Source organism: Saccopteryx bilineata, chromosome 9 (assembly GCF_036850765.1).
Source record: "Saccopteryx bilineata isolate mSacBil1 chromosome 9, mSacBil1_pri_phased_curated, whole genome shotgun sequence".
Classification (NCBI taxonomy): domain Eukaryota; kingdom Metazoa; phylum Chordata; class Mammalia; order Chiroptera; family Emballonuridae; genus Saccopteryx; species Saccopteryx bilineata.
The window spans coordinates 25,022,064-25,043,463 of record NC_089498.1 but is presented as its reverse complement, the minus strand read 5'-3'; the positions used below and the strand labels follow the sequence as shown (position 1 = coordinate 25,043,463).

Below are 21,400 nucleotides of genomic sequence, written 5' to 3'. Positions count from 1 at the left end.
TGACTGCCTCCCCGTTTCCAGCTTCAGAAAAATGCAAAAAAAAAAAAAAAAGGGTAAACTAGTATTGTTTCAAGGCTCTAAGTTTATAGTAATTTGTTACAGCAGCAATAAGGAACTAATACATCTCCCCTCTGCTGCTAGGTCTTGAAGCCCTAGTGTCTGAGGGACAATGGTCTCCTTCTGCACCCAATTGCCTGATGACCTGAACATCATCCCCTCCCTTAATCAGATACCCCCAAGGTTCTGTGCATGGAGAACAGACAAAAAGGTACCCTGCCCAGCCCCCAGGGCCCACCCATGATCAGACTAGGAAATTACCTCAAGGATGTTGGAAACTTGACTTGATTAAGGTCACAGGGTTAAATGTGAGATGCTGCCACAACCAAACCCCAAAATCTAGCCTGGTAGACCAGTGGGTTTCCTACCCATTCCACTAAGCTTGACCTCTCCTTCTGTGCTAGTCTGACTTGCCTTTCTAGGGAGAGGTAGTCATTCACACTTTAGAATGAATAAAACAGGACATCTGGTTCTGGGTTCTCTCCCACCTGTCATTTGGTGCTACTTCAAAGTAGTAGCACTCGACTCTCATGTTGAAAACAAGGGTTGGGGCAGAGAGTTCTCATTTTAATCCACTTCAGAGCCCACAGGGTCCCTTCTGTCACCCCCAACCCTGACCTGCTAGGCTTTGCCAAAACAAACTCAGTTCTTGCTCTCCATAGGGAGTTGCTTAACCATGCCCTGACTCATGCATGTGGCAATAATGTTTAATAAGTAAGGATTCTGTGTCAGGTCCAGTGCCCCAAACTTTTCCTGAGTCATTCAACAGAATCTCTTCAAACAGCTGTAAAGCCAGTAGGCAAGGCCACCAACACAGCAGCCCGGCCCACGCAGGTTCGCATTGGATTCGGACAGTCGGTAAAGAAACAGCGGAGCCAAAAACCGATGGGCCATAGTCTTTAATTCTAGCTTGCACCCGGTGGGCAAGTAAAAATACACACTGGGCTCCAAAACCCACTCACATTCAGTGCTCACAAAGCTACTGACTTATCTGAGTTTCCTAGAATCAAAGGTTTCTAGCTCACCAGCCTTATTCTCCTCAATTCCCCATCTCCTTCCTTATCCCAGATACAAACACTACACAAACTGGCATCTCACTCAGCACTCCGCCATCTTGGCTGCTTCTCCTGGCCACATGGCCTCTTTTTGCTCTCTGCTCTGCTCTCTCCTCTAATCATCCCAGGAAGCAAGAGGGCAAGCTCCCGTTCTGCCCCCATTTTATAGTGTAGATTCAAAACCTTTAATCCAATATACAAAATAGGGAAGTCTCTAATACAAAGTCACTTCTCTGAGGCATGATTGGATTGTACCGCCCTTACATCAAAAAGGGTAGGAAAGGCTTAATTCCGAAACTAAGCCCCAGGCTACAAGGATTCTGCCTGCCTTTAGCCCACCCCAACACACATTAATATCACCTGGGCGACGGCCTCCACGTGGGCAGCACCATTTTTAACAAAGTGAGCATAATATATTTTATCTGCCCAACACTCCCATTTCACAGAGGAGGAAACTGAGCCCCAGGCAGGTTAACTCATGCACAAGATCATTCAGCTACAAGCAGCAGAGCAGGATTCCAACCAGGTAACAACTTCAGAGCCCAGAGCTGCTTGGAATTGTCCCAAAGCATTTCATTTGGTTTACTCAGTCAACATTCCAAAATCTAGAGATTTTATAAAACAATCTGGGTTTTTAGGTTCTCTTGAAAAACCTTATTTGCCAACTGGAAGAACCCCCAATAGCCAAAGCAGGAGCAATTTGAGCAAGAAAATGAAGTTGTATGGGATTATAACCCAAGGTGTAAAATAAATATCTATGAGTTCACTCTGATATAAATAAATGATTGGCTACATAAAGAAATGAAGAAGAGACAAATTTCCATTACAGAATAATTCCAAATAATTTATGTAGATACTGCATCCTCAAGGAGGTAGAGCATAGCTTCTCACTCTTTCCAAAGAGTACAATACACAGAGTTGGGGGTGGGAGGAAGAGTCACTTTACAGTGGAGAAACCTGACGAACACTGTCTCAGCCAGGTGATCAAGGTCAACATCAACAGCAATAAATCTCGTTGATAGTATGTATCGTTGATATGATGTGATGGGAATGGCATTTTACCTCTAAGATCTTCCTCCCGCAAAGCCATAATCCCAGTTCAACCATGAGAAAAACATCAGACAAGTCCCAACTGAGGGACAGTCTCTAAAGTCCGTGGCCAGTAGTCCTCCAAATTGTCAAGGTCATCAAAGACAAGATAAGTCTGAGAAATGGTCACATCCCAGAGGAGCCTAAGGAGACGTGATGATTGAATGTACTGTGGGATCCTGGATGGGCTCTTAGAACAGGAAAAGGACAGTAAGGAACAACTAAGGCAATCTGCCCAGAGCGTGGCATTAGTTAATAAGAATGTATCAATGTTGGTTCTTCAACGGTGACAGATGCACAATGCTAATGTAGGATTATATCACACGGCCTGTAGCTGCCTCTGAAGACCCAATGCACTCTCCTAGGCCTGGGACTCCTCCACCAGGAAGGTCCCTAGTTATCCTGGAGGGTGGGAGGAGAAGGAGCCACCTCCCAGGACTCAGCCCACCTAGACACAGCAAGGCCCAGGGAACAGAGACCAGAGAGCTAGGTAGAAAGCTTGTCTTTGCCCAGTTTTATTCCATGGCTGTGTCCAAATTCCCTTCCCTCCCATTGCCAGGAACACAAATAACCCTCATCTCCCTGGGGCCCTGGTAAGCCCCCAAGGACCCTCTTGGTGTTGGCACCTGCTCAGGCAGCCCAGCTGTTGCTTCTGGTGTGAACTGCTAGTCATGAGGCCCCAGAGCCTGAGGTCTGCAGGACTGAGTGAATCCCCCAGGATCATTAGGCTGCTAGGGATGGGGTGTGGGGTGTCACAGGGGTAGAGAGAGAGGAGCACCCCTGCATTCAGAGACACCTGGTATTGTCAGGGGAGGACACTCAGTGCTTTGATGGGGCTCCTCTGCCTGTCCCCAACCCACACCCACGGCCCAGGTCCCTTGCCTTAGAATAAGTGAGGTCTGGCCAGGGATCCCTCTTCCTGCACTGAAGTAAGAATTAGTGATGCCCTCCCCAAATAAGCAGCTATAAGCAGACATTGGGGGCCAGTTGGAGGCAAGGACTAGATGGTTTCAAGGTCCTGACCCCACCTGCACCCCCCCTGGCCCCACCTGCACCCCGCCCCTCTATTTCTATTTCTCTGTACCTAGGGGTGTGGAAGGGATCTTTCCCTTTCCCAGACACTTAAAAACGGGTATATAGGAGAGGAGACAGAAAGAGTGGGAGATAAGAATCTAGCCAAAGTAGTAGAGAAAGGCGAGGAAGACTCAGTAAGGGAGGGGCCAGGGTGGCCTCGGAGGCTTCTGAGACAGCGGGCGTGTGTGGCTGGGAGCCCGGGTGCCAGACTGAGCTGCTGTTCCCAGTTCAGGAGCCCCCATTCCAGCTGGGTACGGGCGGGTGGGCACGGGCAGGGCTGCCTGCCAGACACACACAGAGTGCCCTTTGAAGAGGAGGCAGCTGTCAACCCAGAGTTCTCTCTGCTCCCTGTATCCCTGCCTGCCCCCTTCAGCTATGCCTTGCCAAGCCGGGGGCTGAGGTGCACAATTGGGAATCCCCACTCAAGGAGTGAAGTGGGGGCAACCCTGCTCAGTTGGAGCAGGAAGGAGCCCTGAATTATTGGATGGGAGAATTGGGCCCTGGCCCTTGTGGCAGGCCTCAGTTTCCCCCTTTCTTGCATATCTAGTAACTTCTTGTTGCTGATGGCCACTGATAGGACTCTTCCCAGGATCCCTGGGAGAAAGATGAAGGCAGCTCCCCCTCTTTGGGCAGAAGGCTGAAAGACTTTCTCAATTCCACAGGATGACCTACTAATGGAGGATTTTGAGGTCTGGGAGCTGAGGGCCAGATCTGAGTCTCTGGAAAAGCCTACCTGTCATTGCCTCCTCTGGCCTTGCATATCTGCCAGACAAAAGAGCCTGTCTTCCTACAGATCTCCTAGGGGGCTGAAGCTCTCCACCTGCCCCCAGGTGCCTGCCTGAGTCGAGGCTGCTGCTGGCTCATAGAACCAGCTCTGTCTTTCCTCCCCTGGGTGGGCTGCAGCGCTGAGCTTCCTAGACACTGCCCTGCCCATTGGAACTTTGGCTTTGGGCTCACTCATCTTTCTGGCACAGTAACAACTGTTCACCTGTGAGGTTTTGCCCAGGAAGGGCCAGCAAGGAGCAGGGACAGGCTATATGTTGTGGGTGGCAGAACAGAGTGGTCAGACCCTTGGTTCTGCCTTCTGGTACCTGAGGGATCACAGAACCTCAGTCTGATAAATGTGTCATGGGTACAGCTAGGTCTACCTGCCAAGGGGTAGGGGGCATTAGGATGCGCATATATGTGTCCCCTGCCTGTAGGTAGGTATTTGGACACCATGTTAGAGGTGCAATAGCTGAAGAAATTAGGGCTATTTAACCTGGGGAAAGAAAGGTAGGGTCCGCAAATGTCTGTTTTCCAATTTCTGAGGGCTGGCCCAGGTACACTTGGCTATGGGTTACTCTTGAGTGGTGGTTACCAGGAGGCAGGATTCTCCCTAGAAGCCAGTCCAACTCCAATATCAGGGTACTCCACAATGAGCCAGGCTGTTTCCGGAGTGTGCGGAGCTCCCGATCCGTGGGGGAGTGCTTAGCAGGCAGAATAGCCCTGGGCGGCATGTGGGGGTTATCTGGGGTCTCTGGGCTTTCAGCTGGGGCAGTGGGAAGGATTTCAAGGAGCTCTGCTCCGCTGACGTGCAATCGCCTTCAGACACAAGGACTGGGAGCACGGCCAGACCACAGGGCAGGCACCCAGCACCCTGGGCTGGGCTACGTGGGGGGTGAGGGTTCTGATCTCCGGAACTGGTGGGCAAGCAGAAGATGGTGCAATTCGAAGTGACCCTTGAGGGGTGGTTAAGGGAAGGAGACTGAGCCTCGGAGCATAGTTGGGCCGACAGAAAAATGCCGGGGTCCGGGGTCTTCGCCTTTAACGCGGCCCCGGCAGGGGAGACAGGAGGGGGAGGGGTGGCGCGGGAGGCGCATGCGCGGCATGGGCTGGAGCTGCCGGACCGTCCGGCTGCCGGGAGCGCGCAGGATCCCGCGGGGACCCCCGAGAGCGCCGGGACCCTGCGCCGGTTGCTCTGAGCCGCGCCGCGGACAGGAGCCCGCAGCCGGCCGGCGCCGCTGTCCTCCCGGGCCCCGGGAGCGGCGGCCAAGATGTCCGTGCCGGTGAGTACAGACCGCCAGCCTGGACCCTGGGTCGGCCGCCCCCGGCCAGGCCTGCGACCTCGCGCTGCCCGCTGCAGGCCTCATGCCGCGGCGGCTCCCGAGCTGGGGGCTGCCCTTCTCTTGGGCCTTCTCGGGCTGGAGTATGAAGGCAGCTTGGGGGCGTCTCCCTCAAGCCGGCCTCTCTGCCCCTGCCTTTCTTTCCGTCTTCTCCCTGGAGAGCCGGGTCGGTGGGTCCGCGCTGTCCCCTTGGGAGAACCCCAGGACGGCTGGGTTAGCAGGGTCTTTGTTGGCCCCCGGGAATCCCCTGAGACAGCTGGGCCAGGCAAGCTTCGTGCTGTCCCCTAGGACCCCCTCCCCCACTAGGACCAGGCCCGTGGGGAGAAGTCTGTGCCGCTCCCGGGAGCCTCACTCCAGGACGCTGGGCCGAGTAGGGAGTAGGGGAGCCTGTGATGTCTCTCTGGGATAGCTGCCCTGTTGTGCTTTAGGGACCTCATCCGAATGGCCTGGCGCTGGGTCTGTACCTCGCCGGAGACACCTATGGGGCAGGACAGCTTGGCTCTGTGGCATTTTTTTTTTTGCCAGTCCCCCAGAACGGCTGATGCACTCACTTTCTCGGGAAGTTTTTCTCTGCCGCTGAGCCCCTAAGGGTGCAGGGCTAGTTCCCTTTCTTCCTTCCAGCTTTGGGGGCTTATCTTCTCTCCTGACACCCCCTCTTGGGCAGCCCCCAGGCCATGGACTCCACACTTAGGCCGGCAGTATCCGGAGGCATCTGGGCCCCACCTCCTGAAGGTGGCAAGTGATCCTAGCTTCCCCCAGTCAGCAGGCCCCAGGTGCAGGCCCCGACCTGCTTTACAGGTGGACAGACTGAGGTGGGGGCCAACACCCAGAGTCCTTCATAGAAGGGGTACTTCCTGCAGGCTGGAAAGCTGTGGCCTTCAGCCATTGTTTCTCTGATGAATTAGGGCTTTTCCCTCTGACAGGATGGGGCAATGAGCCAGAACGCCAGTTCACCTGGCCCTGTTTCTGGGACTGCTCTTCACCTGGGGGACCCCATCTTTACACTGAAGCAGACATTTGGGGTTTCTTGGCAGGGCAAGTGGTCTCTTAATTAACCACCATAGAAATTACTGGAGCAGAGATGCTGTGTAAGTGCAAAGCATTGTTATTATGGAATTAAAGATCGCAACTCCTGCCCGCCTCCAGAAGTGGTAATGTAGAGTTACAGATGAAAAAATTAGAGCTTCTAGATAGTGCTGATGTGAACACCCCCCCCACCCCCGCCCACCACCACCATTATTCTGGCTGGTTCAGAGCATAACTGCCTCATCTTTAGAAAGAGAGAAGACAGAAAATGCCTGCCAAGCCCTTCTTCTCTGCTCTGCTTTCCTGCAAAGCTCTGGATCTTTTCTGGGGCCCTGCGCTGCTCCGTGGGCACTGACCAAAGGGATGAGGTGGATCAGCTGTGCCTCTTGAGGGCCTGGGTCTCTGGAGCAGTAGTGAACAGGAAATATGACTCAGGCCGCATCAGAGCTTAGATGGGCCTCAATCTGGGAGGTCTGATTTTGTTTGGTTAGGTTGTCCACAATCTGGACACAGAGAGTGCCTTACAGGACTTTGGGCAGCCTTTCTGGGCTGTGCACCTCAGTGGCCCCATCTGTAACAAGAGAGGGATGGCAAGAGGGCCAGGGTCTGGGTGTGACTTGGACAGACAGGCACTGTTGTGGACAGCTGCAGCCAAGGTCTGCTTGGTTTGCCCACACCATTGCCAGCTCCAAATCACTTCCCACCCTCCTGCCTGCAGCCACAGCCCTCAGGCATTCTGTAGGGGTTGGCAGGGGTCTCACCATCTGTCTGCTATGTGGCTGGGCTGTCAGATCACCCTGGCTTTCTCCTGGGGTCTTGGGCAGTGTATAAGCTGGTGGGGCTGGGAGGAGAAGTTCGCTTTTGGAGCAGCCGTGAAATGTTCAGAAAATTGCTTTCATGTGCTGGTAAGTGGTGAGGCCCTTTGAAGGTTTCCAGGCCAAGCTGCCTGCTTGAGCCCTGCTCTTGGAACCCAGAATGGTGACTTCCCATGTGGAACTCATGGACACGTTTGGGTTTTAAGCACACCCGTTCATTTGGGCAGTCTTTTCCTGGATGGGGCTGACGCAGGCACTTTGGCCCATAGAAATTACAGGATGCTTCAGAATGGAATAGGAGGTGATGGTGGGGAGAGAAGAGGTTGGGATAGTCCAGGCTGAGCCAGGAGTGACTTCCTGAGTGTTAGAGCAGGACTCTCCAGGGATCAGCTGGTCTCACTCTGTCATTTGACCCACACAGGGTCTGGATCCCAGAAAGGGAGAGGCGTCCAAGGCCCCCCTGACTCCCTGTGCAGTGCTCCTTTCTGTGCCCTGAGCTGAGGGCAGTGCTCATACAGCACTTGGAGACACTCTTCCTGGCTACTCTGAGATATTTGCCTTCCTCTAGGGCAGGCATCCCCAAACTACGGCCCCCTGAGGCCATTTATCCAGCCCCCGCCACACTTCCGGAAGGGGCACCTCTTTCATTGGTGGTCAGTGAGAGGAGCACTGTATGTGGCAGCCCTCCAACGGTCTGAGGGACAGTGAACTGTCCCCCTGTGTAAAAAGTTTGGGGACCCCTGCGAGTCTAGGGCATGGCCATCTGGTGTCCCAGGCCTGTCTTTTGCCTCTGGGTAGGCAGCAAGCATTTCAAAGGAAAACAGTTGTGCCACCCACCCTAGACCCCTGGCAGGCCCTGGCATGGTCCGTGTTTAGGAGTGACAAGTGCTGGCTGCCCCCCGGCACTGTGAGAGGCCAGCTTCCAGCTTGTAGAGAAGTTCCCTGCTATCTGTTCCTGCTTATTTCCTGCCTGTGAAATGGGCTCAGCCATTCCAGCCCTTCCTCTGCTCCTTTATTGAGGGATGGGCCCTTCCTTTCCAGGAGTGCTGATGCTGATATGTGTGGAGTATCATGTGTGCCAGGTGCTGGGCTCAGAGAGGACCTGTGTCTTGCCAGGGTTGCATGGCCACTGAGAGACAGAGCCAGGGTGGGAACAAAGTTTGGCAGGATCCAAAGCCAGAACGTGAGCGTCATCCTGCATGGCCTCTCTAATTGTGGGGGTTGTGGCTTGTTGAGCTGTCCACAGAGGCCAAGTCTGCTGAGAGACCGACCCTCCGCTTGTGGCTTTCCAAGCAGGAGTTTGTGTAACCCCTTCGGCACTCCTGGGAGACGAGGCAGCTTGCCCAGGGCTGTGCAGCAGGGTGGGTCTAGTCCTGTGCGGCCTGAGCAAGGGTCGATGGAGATGAATAGACCAAGTGAGGCACCTGGTTTGAACCTCCGCCAGTGATCCCAGACCCCTTGTGCCTGGCTGTGTGCCAGCCAGGGGTGTGACGGAAAAGCTGGCCAGCGTGAGGAGGCACTGGCCCAGGCAGCCAGGCCATGGGCAGTTGGAACCTGGTAGGACAGGCTCAGAAGAGGACAGTGGGAAGAGGCCGTGTCCAGGTCTAAAGTCCTCAGTTCAGTCTCCAAAGTGCAAGGCCTGCCCCTCCTGCCACATCCCCTCCTCCCACGGGCCTTGGCTCTGCCTGGCCCTCCCTCTGCAGGAAGTGAGCGCCCCAGCTGCTGCCTTGCCCCGCCAGGTCACTTCTGCTCACTCTCAAGTGCTCAGGCAGAGGGCATCACCCCAAGAAGCCCTGGAGGACCCCCATCTGTGACTGTGCGTTGATTGTTGGGGTTATTTGGTTGCTCTCAGCTCCCTCATCAGACCACAGGCTTCCTCAGGGTAGGACCCAGGCCCGCCTGGCTCCTCTCTCTGCCTCATTGCCCCAGCTTGCCTTGACTACTTGCGAGGATGTGGCCCTGGGAGCACAGCGGAGCCCCCGCAGACAGGTGGCCGTGTCCTTGTGCGGAGAGCCTGATGATTCAGCTGCTGCTCTGGAAGCCTTGTTGGGGGGCCGAGTGGGGTCCCCAGAGAGGCTGCTTCTGGGCGCGGAGGACGTTTGGGGGCTTGAGGGAAGTGGCTCTGGAATAAATGGTGCGGATCTCTACCTTGAGTGAGTTTCTGAGCCTGTTTGCTCATCTGTATTATGGGGATGTGACCAGCACTGAGCTCTTGGGGTTTTGTGAGAACTTGGCAAGGGTGTTGCAGAAAGCTCTCAGTAGGAGGCTAATCGGTCATAGCAGCTCCTGTTGTTGAGGTTATCGTCTTGATCCTGCCCCCAATGGCTGGGCGGTGGCTAAGACCCGCTCTTGGCTCCAGCACAACAATTCTCCGTGGCCTGGCCAGTCTGCCTCCAGTGCCCCTTTCTTTATGGTCAATGTGATTCCCACCAAAGCCTTAGTGGTCAGATGACTGTGGCCCCCTCCCTGCCCTGGCCTGCCTGCAGGACTCCTGCCTCTTGAACCTTGGATAAGTCTTGGATGGGCGGTCCTTGATCTCAGCCCACTGACAGTGCCTCCAGGGGGGCCATACGCTGGCCCACCCTGTCCTAGGCCAGGTGAATGCCCTGCCCTGGGTGCTCCAGGAGTGGGTGCAGTTTTAGGGGGTAGAAGCCACTGGGGCGGTGCAGGCCTGTCCTCTGGTATTGTCTGCAGTAGCCTGGTCAGCAAGGGGTGGGCAGGGCCCTTGGCAAGGAGAGCACCCCTGCGGTGGGTCCCAGTACCTTAAGAGAGGGGCTCAGGCCTGCAGTTGAGGCAGGTGGGCTGCAAGACTGTGCCTGGCATCTCCCGACCTGCATCTCCCACTGCCAGGCGTGAGTTTGGGCTCCCTGTGGTCCATTGCCCCGCTCGTGTCCCCTTCGCTCTCTGGTTTCCCCAGCCTGACCTGGCTCCATCGGAGCTGCTTGCTTTGACTGCATCCTCATCAAACGCGTGGTCTCTTCGGCTTACTCTTCGTCACTGCTTGCTGGGCCAGTGTCTCCTTCTCTTCAAGAATAGGAAAAAGAGCAGGGGACATGATGGAAACCTCAGAAGAGGTGGCCATGGCTGCCGGCTCTGGCAGGAGAGATGGTCACAAGTTTTGGCTCTAAAGTTAATCCCTTCTCTAAGGAGGATTAGAGGCTGAGAGGGCTTTTCAGTCATTTTATATTATTTAAACCCCTCCAAGTTCCAAGAAGGATTTGAAGCAGATTATAGTGAAAGAAACAAATGGTCTAGGATCATCAAAAGATCCAGAACTATGTAGTGCATAGGGAAGGTAGTCATACAAATTTAACTTTAAGCTCCCTGGCAGCCTGGGCAAAAAGAGTAGCAGAGTGGGGTTTAGGATTGCAATACCTATTTTTGGTATTGCTAATGCCATGTGTATTTTCCTCTGCGACTTGTTTATTTTTACAAGTTGAGACTTTTACCAAAGTAGATTTTCCATGTAGTGAAATGGATAGTATGTTAGGTATACAGTTGGATGAGTTTTGACTAATGTAGACCCCATGTAGCCATCAATCAAATCAAGATAATACATGTCTCTATCATCATCGGAATCAAACCCACAGCCTTGGCATATCAAGATGATACTCTAACCAACTGAGTTACCTGACCAGGGCTTATCCGTTCTCCTGCTGATGGATATCTGTCTCTAGTTTTTATATGCTGTGTAATTTTAAGTCCTGGAACACTTGTGTTGTCAGTATTTTTTTTTAAGTTTTTTTTTTTTAATAATTTTATTTATTCATTTTTAGAGAGGAGAGAGAGAGGGAGAGAGAGATACAGAGAGAGAGAAGGGGGGAGGAGCTGGAATCGTCAACTCCCATATGTGCCTGGACCAGGCAAGCCCAGGGTTTCGAACCAGCGATCTCAGCATTCAAGGTCGACGCTTTATCCACTGCGCCACCACAGGTCAAGCTGTTGTCAGTATTTTATAAAACCTGAAATCCAATTATGTATGCCTTAGGCATGCCCGGGAAGTTGGTCTGTGCCACTGTATCCTGGGTCCCCACCCAGTATATGCTTGTTCAGAAGCTGGTGTGAAAACATTCTCTTCACAGCCCTCCCCAGTATTTAGGGTTTAAACTGCTCTTCCCAGGTTGCCTATGGGGGGAAACATCTTAGGTTTCTGAGTTGCTTGTGTTTCTCCTGGCTTGTCTCCACTCCAGAGGTCTTGGTGGGGAGAGGCCTCTAGGAGAGGAGGAGGAGGAGGAGAGGGTTAAGGCTGTATCCTGGTGGGGAGAGGCCTCTGGGAGAGGAGGAGGAGGAGAAGGTGAAGGCTGTATCCTGGTGGGGAGAGGCCTCTGGGAGAGGAGGAGGAGGAGAGGGTGAAGGCTGTATCCTGGTGGGGAGAGGCCTCTGGGAGAGGAGGAGGAGAGGGTGAAAGCTGTCTTGGGAGCTGACTGTCCCCTTCCACCCTCCCCAGACTCCTGGGCTCCCTCCTCTTTGTCCCTGGCTGCCTACCAGGATACCCTACCAGGTAGACACTGCTGGCTGCTCCTGCTGCAACCCTGGGAGGCCCCCACCCAGTGGAGACCCCACCACTCAAGAAGCCCAGGTGGGGGAGGGGATTGCTTGGGAGCCACTCCCTGCGTCTCTAACACCTCCAGCGCTGCTCTTCACACTAAGAGAGTTGGCACGCTTGTACTATTTTTACAGTTCTTCACTGTTACTCTTTCGGCATAGCCTTAGCAAAAGATTCACACATCTGCTCAAATGCTGCCTCTTAGGAGAGCCCCCCATGCACCTTGTATAAAATAGCCCTCGCTGCCATCCCTCTGCTTTGCCCTGCTCTCCTTCGGATCCCTGACCACTACAGATGTCCTTGTGTTTATTTTTTTGTTTCCCCCCCACACACACACACTGGAGTGTTAGTACCAGGCACCTGGGTGTGTTTCCAGGGATCAGTAGCCCAGTGCTGAGTAGGTGCCGAAGGAATGACCAGCACACTGTAATCATGGGGTACAGCCCACAAACAGCACTCCCTCCCCACCGTTCACCCACAGGGAACACAGGGAACCCTGCCGTGGCCGCTGGATCTGGGGGCAACAGGGCTCCACGGAAAGATCTTTTTTTTAAAAAATTTTAATGGGGTGACATTGATTAATCAGGGTACATATGTTCAGAGAAAACATCTCCAGGTTATTTTGACATTTGATTATGTTGCCTACCCATCACCCAAAGTCAAATTGTCTTCCCTCACCTTCTATCTGGTTTTCTTTGGGCCCCTCCCCTCCCCCCTCTCATCCCCCTCCTCCACAGAAAGATCTTACCCTAGACTAGCCTCACTTGAGTTTTTGTCCTTCTTGTGGTTCAGGAGCTGGGGGAAGCTCAGGGCACCTGAGCAGGGGCTGGGGGAGCAGGAGGTCTGAGTGGGAAGCACCCGGCCCCGGTGCCCGGTGGGTGGCCTGTGTGTGATGGGGAGGTGCTGCCCTGCACTGCGCAGCCTGCATGTGCCTTCAGTCTGGTGGCCTGATGATGGGCAGGCCTGCTGCTGGTGGTTACACTTAACAAGTGCTCACACTGCGGCTCTGGAAGCTGCAGGGATGGGCTGAGGGTCCCACACCTGCTAGAATCTTTCATGTTCTCTCCGGGGGCAAATAGAGCCTTGCTCTGTGGGTTGGAGCAGGCTCAGGAGGGGTGCTCCACAGGGCATCCTGAGGAGGGAGAAAAAGCAGCGCCTTTTCAGGGGCTGCCTCAGGTCTGCGCCCACCCCTCTGTGCTCTCACCTGCTGCTCAGCTCCTGCGGAGTCCCCTCCTGGGCAGCGCTGGCTCCCTGGCCCGCCGGTCCCAGCTGAGTAGCTGGGCAGCACTGTTCTGCCCCTCTGTACATCCCTGTGGGTCTCTCTGTGAGTCTCGGGTCTTCATGGGTGTGGGCACCTGTGCTCCTATGGAAGCAGATGGGGAGAGGGGAGACCAGCAGATGGCTTGTGATGTCACCCCTCTCTGACTGCCCTGAGGTGCTAGGGCTGGTTGCTATGGGGAGAGGCAAGAGCAGATGGTGGGCTGGGCCGGCTTCTTGACCACACCCTTGTCCCTGCTGCCTAGGCCGTCAGCCCTAGCTGGGCGGCCACTAGCAGCTAAGCTTCCTCTCTGGAGACAGGGACTGCCCCATGCTCCTCCTTCTCCCACCCTCCTCCGCCGGCCAGGACCAAGCCCCCTCTCTTCCCTGCCCTCATTTCTTCTGCCAGCCTGATTCTCCCTCCAGGCCGTGTGTGTGCAGGGTGCCGGGGGACGATGCCAGCGGGGGCAAGGGCATCTAGGCCCCAAACTTCTCATCATACACTGGAACCCCCTCCCGAGCTGGCAGCACCCAGGGAGGCCCCGCTGGAGAGTGGGAGAGGGGCTGCAGACTAGGGGGAATGAGGGTGCCTGCTTCAGTACCGGGGCGGGGGGGGGGGGGGAGGGGCAAAGATCCCCTGGGGGTATGCCAGGGCCCGGCCTGCCCCTCCCTCCAGGTACCTCTGCTGCTTTTTAATTTTCAAATTAGAAAAGCAATTAAAAGAATTAGGAGAGAAAAAAAAAAGAATTAGGAGAGAATGCTGCGCCTTCCAGTTTCTTGAAAGAGCCAGAGTGGGGAGGGCGGGAAGTGCAGGAAGGTGTGGGGTGCTCGATTTGTTGGGATCCAGGCCTGGATCCGGGAGGCCAGTCTGCCCTCTGCCCAAACCCAGGTCCCCTCTGCCTCCCCTGAATATGTCCCTGCACCTGGCCGCTCACCCCCACATCCTTGGTCCTGACTGTGCCCCTGCACCCAAGTCTCTGGGGACTGCTCCCAGCTGCAGGCCCACCCACCTACCCACAGAGTCACCACTGTAATGACAAATGAACTACCACTTGGTCACTCCACCCTGGAAGAGCAGGTGAGGATAGGAGAGCTCTTAATGGCTGAGTGTTAGAGCTGTAACACTCGCCCAAACAGTGCACACTCTGCTCTGTCTGGGGTCACCTGGGTGCTTTTCCATGGGGACATGCCTGGGTAGCTGGGTTATGGTTGTAGCTCTGCCATTTCTTGGCAGTGTGCCCCTCTCTGACCCTCTGGGAAGTGGTAGTACTGTCCTGGTTCCCTGCTGGCAGTGAGGACTGTGCCCAGCCTGTGTTGGCAGCGGTTCTTTTCTTTTTTTTTTTTTTTTTTTTTTGTATTTTTCTGAGGTTGGAAATGGGGAGGCAGTCAGACAGACTCCCACATGCGCCCGACCGGGACCCACCTGGCACGCCCACCAGGGGGCGATGCTCTGCCCATCTGGGGTGTTGCTCTGCTGCAATGGTAGCCATTCTATGCACCTGAGGCAGAGGCCATGGAGATGTCCTCAGCGACTGGGCCAACTTTGCTCCAATGGAGCCTCGGCTGCGGGAAGGGAAGAGAGAGACAGAGAGGAAGGAGAGGGGGAGGGTTGGAGAAGCAGATGGGAGCTTCTCCTGTGTGGCCTGGCCGGGAATCGAACCTGGGACTCCTGCACGCCAGGCTGACGCTCTACCACTGAGCCAACCGGCCAGGGCCAGCAGCGGTTCTTGATGCAGCTGGGGTCATCTCTTCTCCAGGCCATCGACAGGGTCCCCGCACTCTCACTCATGCAGAGCCTGCTCCCTCTCAAAGGCTGGTTTGAGCTTGCCAAGGCGAGTGGCCAGCCCAGGGGGAAGGCTTCAGCACCCTGTGGCCCTCCAGATACATCATTTCTTCCTGTCCCTGGGGCTGGCAGCACTCACCTCCGGTCTCAGGAAATCCTTTCCTGCTGTTGCTCCCAGAGCCGGCCATCCGCTGACCCATCCAGTCACCCTCCTGAGCTGCTGGGAAAACCAAGGCTTTAGGAGGAGAAGGCTGCCTGCAGTCACTATGCATGCCCTGTGAGCCCACTCTTTTCTCTTCCCATTGTCATTAGCATTGTCTTGCATGATTTTGGTCTTTGAAAGTGGTCATCCTAATAGCTGCACAATATTCTATTGAGAGGCTGTGGTTGCCTCCCAGTCCCTTATAGTTGGGCATTTAGGTGATGCCCCACCCCCTGTTTGCAGTTATAAATGCTGCAGTGGACATTGTTGGACCTAAAGCAAGAATTGTTCATTGTGTAGTGGGTCTGACCTGAAGAATAAGACCCAGAAAGCCCAGAGAGTGGGAGCTGGGTCCCAAGCTCTTCCTCCCACTTACAGTCTGAGAGCAGCAGCAGCCCTCACCCCAGTGGACACCTTAATGGACAGATGGGAACCAGTGACCCCCATGTGCTGGGCCCACCATCTTCCCTGTACAGATCGCTCTACTCCAGGCCCCAGTGGGAGGGGTTGGTGACATCCCCCTGAGTTCATTATCAGCCTGGCTGGAGGTGCCAGGCTGCTCCTGGGGTGACTGGCAGCCATCTGGGGGAGTGCTGGTGCCCGGGCAGCGCTCCTGCATTGCCACCCACCTACACCTCCCCACGCTCCTCCTGGTCAGACTGGCCACTCTCCTTCCTGTCTTCACATTTCCCTGCAACTGTAGGGTTGAACCTCAGTGTGTGTGGGGTAGTGCTGTGCCCCAGTTCTCAGCTGCCTGTCCTTTGGGGTCCCTGAGTGCCACAGGGTCCTTGGCTTTCTGAGCCTGAGTGCCCCAGCCCCTTGATTCAGTTCCCACCCTGTCCTGAAGGTGCCGAAGAGCAGTCAGGGTAGACTGTGGTATGGCAGCTCCGCCGGCCCTTCCCTGGCTACCAGCTCTGTCCCCTCTGTGGCTGGAGTTGGTGGGACAGTCAAGTGGCCATTAACTGGGTCATAACCTCTTCATCTGGAAAATGGGGCTAATTGTGCAGAATTGCTATGGGCATGAAAGGAGCATGTGATTGATCATAGAGACTTGGCCCAGGGCCCCACAGAGGCTGTCCTGGGGGCTGTGTCACTTTTGAGCCCCTTGGCAGTTAGCCCAGGAGGATCTGCTCCTCCATATACCATACACCCCAGCCACAGCCTACCCAGTGGGTCCCGTCCTCCATGCCCCTCACCCCATAGGCCTGGGAAGGGGCATTCCTCTTCCCCTCCTTCCAGCACAGTGGGGCACAGATCCTAGGGCCTTGACTCCAAAGCGGAAATACCATTCTGGGAGGCACTGGCTGGGGGGAGGGAGTTTAAGTGGAAAAGGAGCAAATTTTTGAAATGCCTGTGCCTGAGCTGGGATCCCTTCCCCCACCTCCCCCCTCCACGAGCAACCCCTCCTCCAAAGCTGCTTTAATCCAGCCCCAGAGTCAGGGGTGGTGGGGGGGATGGTGGTGGTGGTGGTGTCTCTTTCTCCCATCCCCTGTTCCCAGCCAGCCACCTCCTCTCCCCCTAGGCCAGCTACAAGAGAGTTGAGGGCCAGGATATTTGTGTCCCTGCCCATCCCTCAACAGAAACCTCCTGCGTGGAGCCCTGCCTATAGAACATTGCCTGGTTGTGAGACCTGCTCCCCACTTCGCACCCCACAGGAGTGGCGACCTGGAACAAAACCTAAGGACTCTCTCCAGTCCTCATCATAGACAGATGCTCTTGCATGGCCCAGCTAGTTCCAGTCTGCTCCCTTGGAACCTGGGTGACAGCCAGCCTGAGGATGAGGTCAGGGTTTAGGGGGGCCCACAGCTTCCTGCCCGACTTTGGGGCAAAGCTATTGGGAACAGCAGGAGGGGATGCCCTAGGCAAGTTTATCTCATAACTGGCTCTTCTTCTCTGGAAGTGGGCTGTTTTGAGGGTGACAAGGGGGCCAGTCTTGGGGACAACATATGGTGGCAGCTATTCTGCTCCTGGAGGACTCTGAGTCACATTGTGTCCAAATCCCACTGCTCTTTGCCTACCCCTTATGCTGTGAGTTCTGACTAATGGTTCCCCGAGAAGCTTTGAGGAAATGCAGATGTCCAGTGTATGGCCAGTTGTCACTGTTGTCATGGGCATGCACATGCAGGTTCTCATTAGATTCGGGCAGAGGCTAAAGAAACAGTGGAGCCAAAAAATGGTGAGCATTCCTTTACTCAAGTCTCACACGGGCCAACGAGCAAACGCACAGGGAAAACACTTCCCTCTTCATTCATTCAGAGCTCACAAAGCCCTGACACATTATCCGGTTCCACAACCAGGAGAATCTTCTCTGGTTCCTCCTAGAATCAAAGGCCCCATCAGTCTCAGCAGAGCTCGCAAAAACCCCTCACCTCTGGTCCCCATCTGCACACCTTCATTCTATCTATTCTCCCTCTGCAAACATGGCTTCTCTCTTTTCTAAACTTTCTGGAGTGAAAACCTCTCCTCCAGCAAACATTAACAAGACAATGGCACTTCCCAAGCAGGAAGGTAATTTGCAATTTCAGACATATACCTGGTGCTGCCCAGCATCATTTTCTAACAATAAAAGTGAGCAAACTAAAAAAATACAGATTTTACAAACTCATTTGCCCAACATCCAGTTTCCCCCACGTGGTTTTTCTGGAGGGGGGACCTAAGAATGTGTTTCTAACAAGCTCTCAAGGAGACCTATGACCAGTCAGACTTGCGCTGCCCTAGCCCAGCCCCTTCATTTCACAGATAAGAGAGGGCCTGCACAAGGTGGTACACCTGGCCTAGATGTCAGATGTGTGTGTCAGGTAGAGGGACAGCTGTGAGTGCAGCTTGGGCTTATTTTATAGGCCATGCCTGAGGGTTCTTTGCAGGGAGAAGCTTGCCCCACTGCTTCCCTGGCATTGCGAGTTGCCTGATGGTGCATTGCGAGTTGCCTGATGGTGTCCACACACTCAGCAAGTGGCCCAGGATGTTGACTGTAGGATGATCTGGAGATAAGGCACCAAACTGACTGGTTCTGGAGCAGTTTTTATCCTAGATCTCTCTCTTTCTGTAGACCACTGTGCAAGCCTGACTGAGCTCAGGGACTGACACACCCTGGTTCTGCTGTGTAGGGTGACAGTCACTGACTTGCAGCCTGCAGAGTGGGGACTCAGGAGAACCAAGGCACTTTCCACTCAGTTTCCCGAAGGTGGTGAGGTGGTGGTTCTTCCCCTCTTCTCATTCCCTGCAGACCCCCACCCCCACCCCATGTTGCTGAAACAGATAAGCTGTTGGGGCACAGAGTGTTAAGCCTGAACAGGACTGACTGAAGGGTTGGGATGGGGTCAGAACTCTTAGGGCAGAACAGAGACCTGCAGGGCAGGGGCGGGGGATTCAGGGTGGCTGGATTCAATTAAGTGGTGAAGGTGGGAGATGGCAAGCCGCTTGACCATTTATGGACTGGAGTCTCCGCACATCTGGTGGAACAGGATGAGTCTGCCTCTGAGGCCCCTGGGTTACTGGGTTACGGGACCAGCCACCAGTCGGAGCCTCCAAGCCTCCCTGTCTTGAGCCTTTATTTCCTCAGGCTCTTACTTTAGGCCTGACCTGAGTACGTGGGATGGTTATTATTTTCTGCCTGCTGGGGCACGCCCCTTTCCCTTTACCTCTAGGGTTAGATGAAGTCCGATGACCCCAAGGACACCGCAGAATGCCCCCGGGTTGGTGGGCGGGGAAGGCTTGAATCGATTTGGGGCTGGAGCCTTGAGGGCTGCAAAGGAGGAGGGGGGACAATCCTGGCAGACTGCCCAGAAGAGGAGGCGTTTGCTTAGGCCTTTGAAGAAGGGCAGATTTTCTCGGGTGGTAGAGATGGGGGAAGTGCATTTGGAGAAAGGGAGATAACCCTCGTACTAGACTTGAAGCCTGGCATTTCAGCAGGCGGTTAGAGCTTGGTGCTGGTAGGGGGGGTGGAGGGTGGTCCCACTGGGCGGCTCGTGCTCGTGCACTCCCTTACTCCGGCAGCCACTCGAGTGCCTGCGCCCTAAGGGCCGGCGGTTCATTTGCATGGGGAGTCGCAGCAGCCAATGAGCGCGCACGGCCGGGAATGCCGGGAGCCGGGATGGGCTGGTCTGGCGGTGGAGGCGGCGGGCGGAGCGAGGTGGGACCCGCTCTGGGTGGTGGCAGTGGCAGGAGTGGTGGCTGAGGCAGCGGGACCCGGACCCGGACAGCTGTGTTGCGCTCGGAACCCCAAGAGCGTGTGGCGCGGGCAGCTCCGTGCGCGCCCCTGCGGGGAGCTGGGGCCCCAGACGGGTCGGCGGGACACGATGAACTACCTGGTGAGTGCGGCGCGGGGGGTGGGGTACGCGCGCCTGGGAGCGTCCGGTCGGGGTCCGCGTACCCGCTTCCAGGCTAGGGCTACCCTGCCGCGCCCGGGGCAGGCCAGATGGGAAAGAGTTAAGCAAGTGGCATTTCCTGCCGGACCTGGGAACCGCCGGCTGCTGGAGCCTCCGCGGAGGTGCGATCGGGCTGGGGTCGGAGGTCCTGAGTTCGCCTTGCGCCTTGATCCGAGCGCCTGGGGGCGAGGAATGTAGAGGATCCGAGGGCCTTGCGGCCCGGGGGCCGTTGTAAGGGGCCCTGGCCCGGACTCGGGCTGCTGGCCGGCAGGAAAGTTCCTGGATCCGGGAAAATTGCTGGCGGGAGCCCGCCCCCCCTCCCTCCCCCCCCCCCCCCCCCCCCCCCGTGCCGGCCGCTGCCTTCTGGGTGACCTTGGGCCTTTGAGCCCTGGCCTCAGTTTCTTCGGCTCCGAGGAGGGGTCCGAGGCCCCTTAGACCGTTAACTTCCAGGAGGCTTGAACTTCCAGGAAGCGGGGTGGTGGGCTTTCTGTAGGTCCATCTGTGTGTTTTGGAGTGGGAGCTGCGCCCCGCCCCCAAATTAGGGGTTGAGGGCTGGGCAAGCAAGTGCTGGGCGTCTGCAGGGATGTCGGCGTGGCCCGAGCGTCAGTCTGGGGCCGGTTAATGATTCACCGCGGCCCGTTGGCGCTGGATTCCGGGACTGGGGACAGGCACTTCTCTGCCTGTACCTACCCTGGTTGCAGAAGCGACACTGGAAGCATGATCCTGGCAGCGGGAGTCCAAGGCTAAACTCGGACTCTGGAGTCCCAGCCTCCGTGGGTCGAGTGCACGCGTGGGGACAGGGCAGGGGCAGCATGCTTTTCTGGTGTCCTTATCCCCTCTTTGCTGCTGCGCTAAGCGGAACTCATGGCCTTTTGAGGGAATAGGAGAAGAGATTTGCTGAGGGCTGGGGGTGGGCGGGGAGAATGGTCAGGTTAGAGCCTGGGGAGATGGTGGGTTCTTAGGTCCTAGACTGGAGGTTGGGGCTACCTCATTCATCTTGAGAACACGGAGTTTCCTTTCCCACACAGCTACCATGAGGTAAGGTATAACTGGGAGGAGGCACTCTTTAGGCTTCCCTGCAGACTTCAGCCAGGCTTGGGGATGTTCCTCATCCCCCAGGGCAAGGGAACATGACTTCCTTAGCCATTTCCTTTGGGGGGGGGGTGGAGAACTGGTATTAAGGGTCAAGGGGTGACAGAGCTAACAGACCTAGAAAATCAGGTGTGTACTGGGTGCAGGAAGAGCAGGAGTTGGGTTGGGCACAGGTGGAGCCTGCAGGGAAGAAGGTCTGGGAGGAGCTGTTGACATGCCCTCCTGGCACTGGAAATCACTACCTGCTTGCCCTAGGCAAGGAAGGAGCCCAGTGGAAGCTGGGCAGAGGCAGGGCAGGACAGTCACCCTCAGCTCCACTCTGGGAAGGAGATCTGATGCCTCTGGCCATGGCTGTTTGTGCAGAGCACCATGTGAACGTTGTGGGCTGGCACCAGCTCTCTAAGCCCGGGCGAGGGGTTGAAGTAAGGCAGAGCCACTGGGACGTCCTGTCTCTGGGCAGGAAAGGCCCCTGAGATAGCCTCTCTCCCACCACTTATACAGACGGTACAGATGGGAGCCAAGGCACAGGATTGGATCCATAACTTATTCTTCTGCTCTGCTCTACATATGCCCCTCATTGGGGACACTCTGGTCTTTGGAGTGCTGCCATGCTCGACTGGGGCTGCCAGTTTGGTGGGGTACCTCTGGCCCAGGGCTGGGCCTTTGTGGCCCCTTCCTGGGAGGACCTAGTGTTTTTTTTGTTTGTTTGTTTGTTTTAATTTAATTTTACTTATTCATTTTAGAGAGGAGAGAGAGGGAGAGAGAGAGACAGGGGGGAGGAGCAGGAAGCATCAATTCCCATATGTGCTTTGACCAGGCAAGCCCAGGGTTTCGAACCGGTGACCTCAGCATTTCCAGGTTGACGCTTTATCCACTGTGCCACCACAGATCAGGCGGACCTAGTGTTTTTTTTAGGATATCTCACCACCTTT

At 55.6% G+C, this 21,400-nt stretch overlaps 1 protein-coding gene across 2 annotated transcripts in view; it reads left to right on the top strand.

Annotated features, from left to right (window-relative positions):
• The first annotated feature begins 4,955 nt into the window (after positions 1 to 4,955).
• Positions 4,956 to 21,400, top strand: part of BCAR1 (BCAR1 scaffold protein, Cas family member) — a 38,133-nt gene continuing 21,688 nt past the window's right edge. The window contains exon 1 of one of the 2 annotated variants that reach the window (XM_066242604.1): positions 4,956 to 5,323. In XM_066242604.1, the coding sequence (XP_066098701.1) occupies positions 5,312 to 5,323 (12 nt within the window). In that variant the 5' untranslated portion in view covers positions 4,956 to 5,311. Of the gene's footprint in view, positions 5,324 to 19,052; positions 19,320 to 21,400 lie in introns of those variants that run through there. The other variant, XM_066242603.1, reaches the window with a different exon arrangement.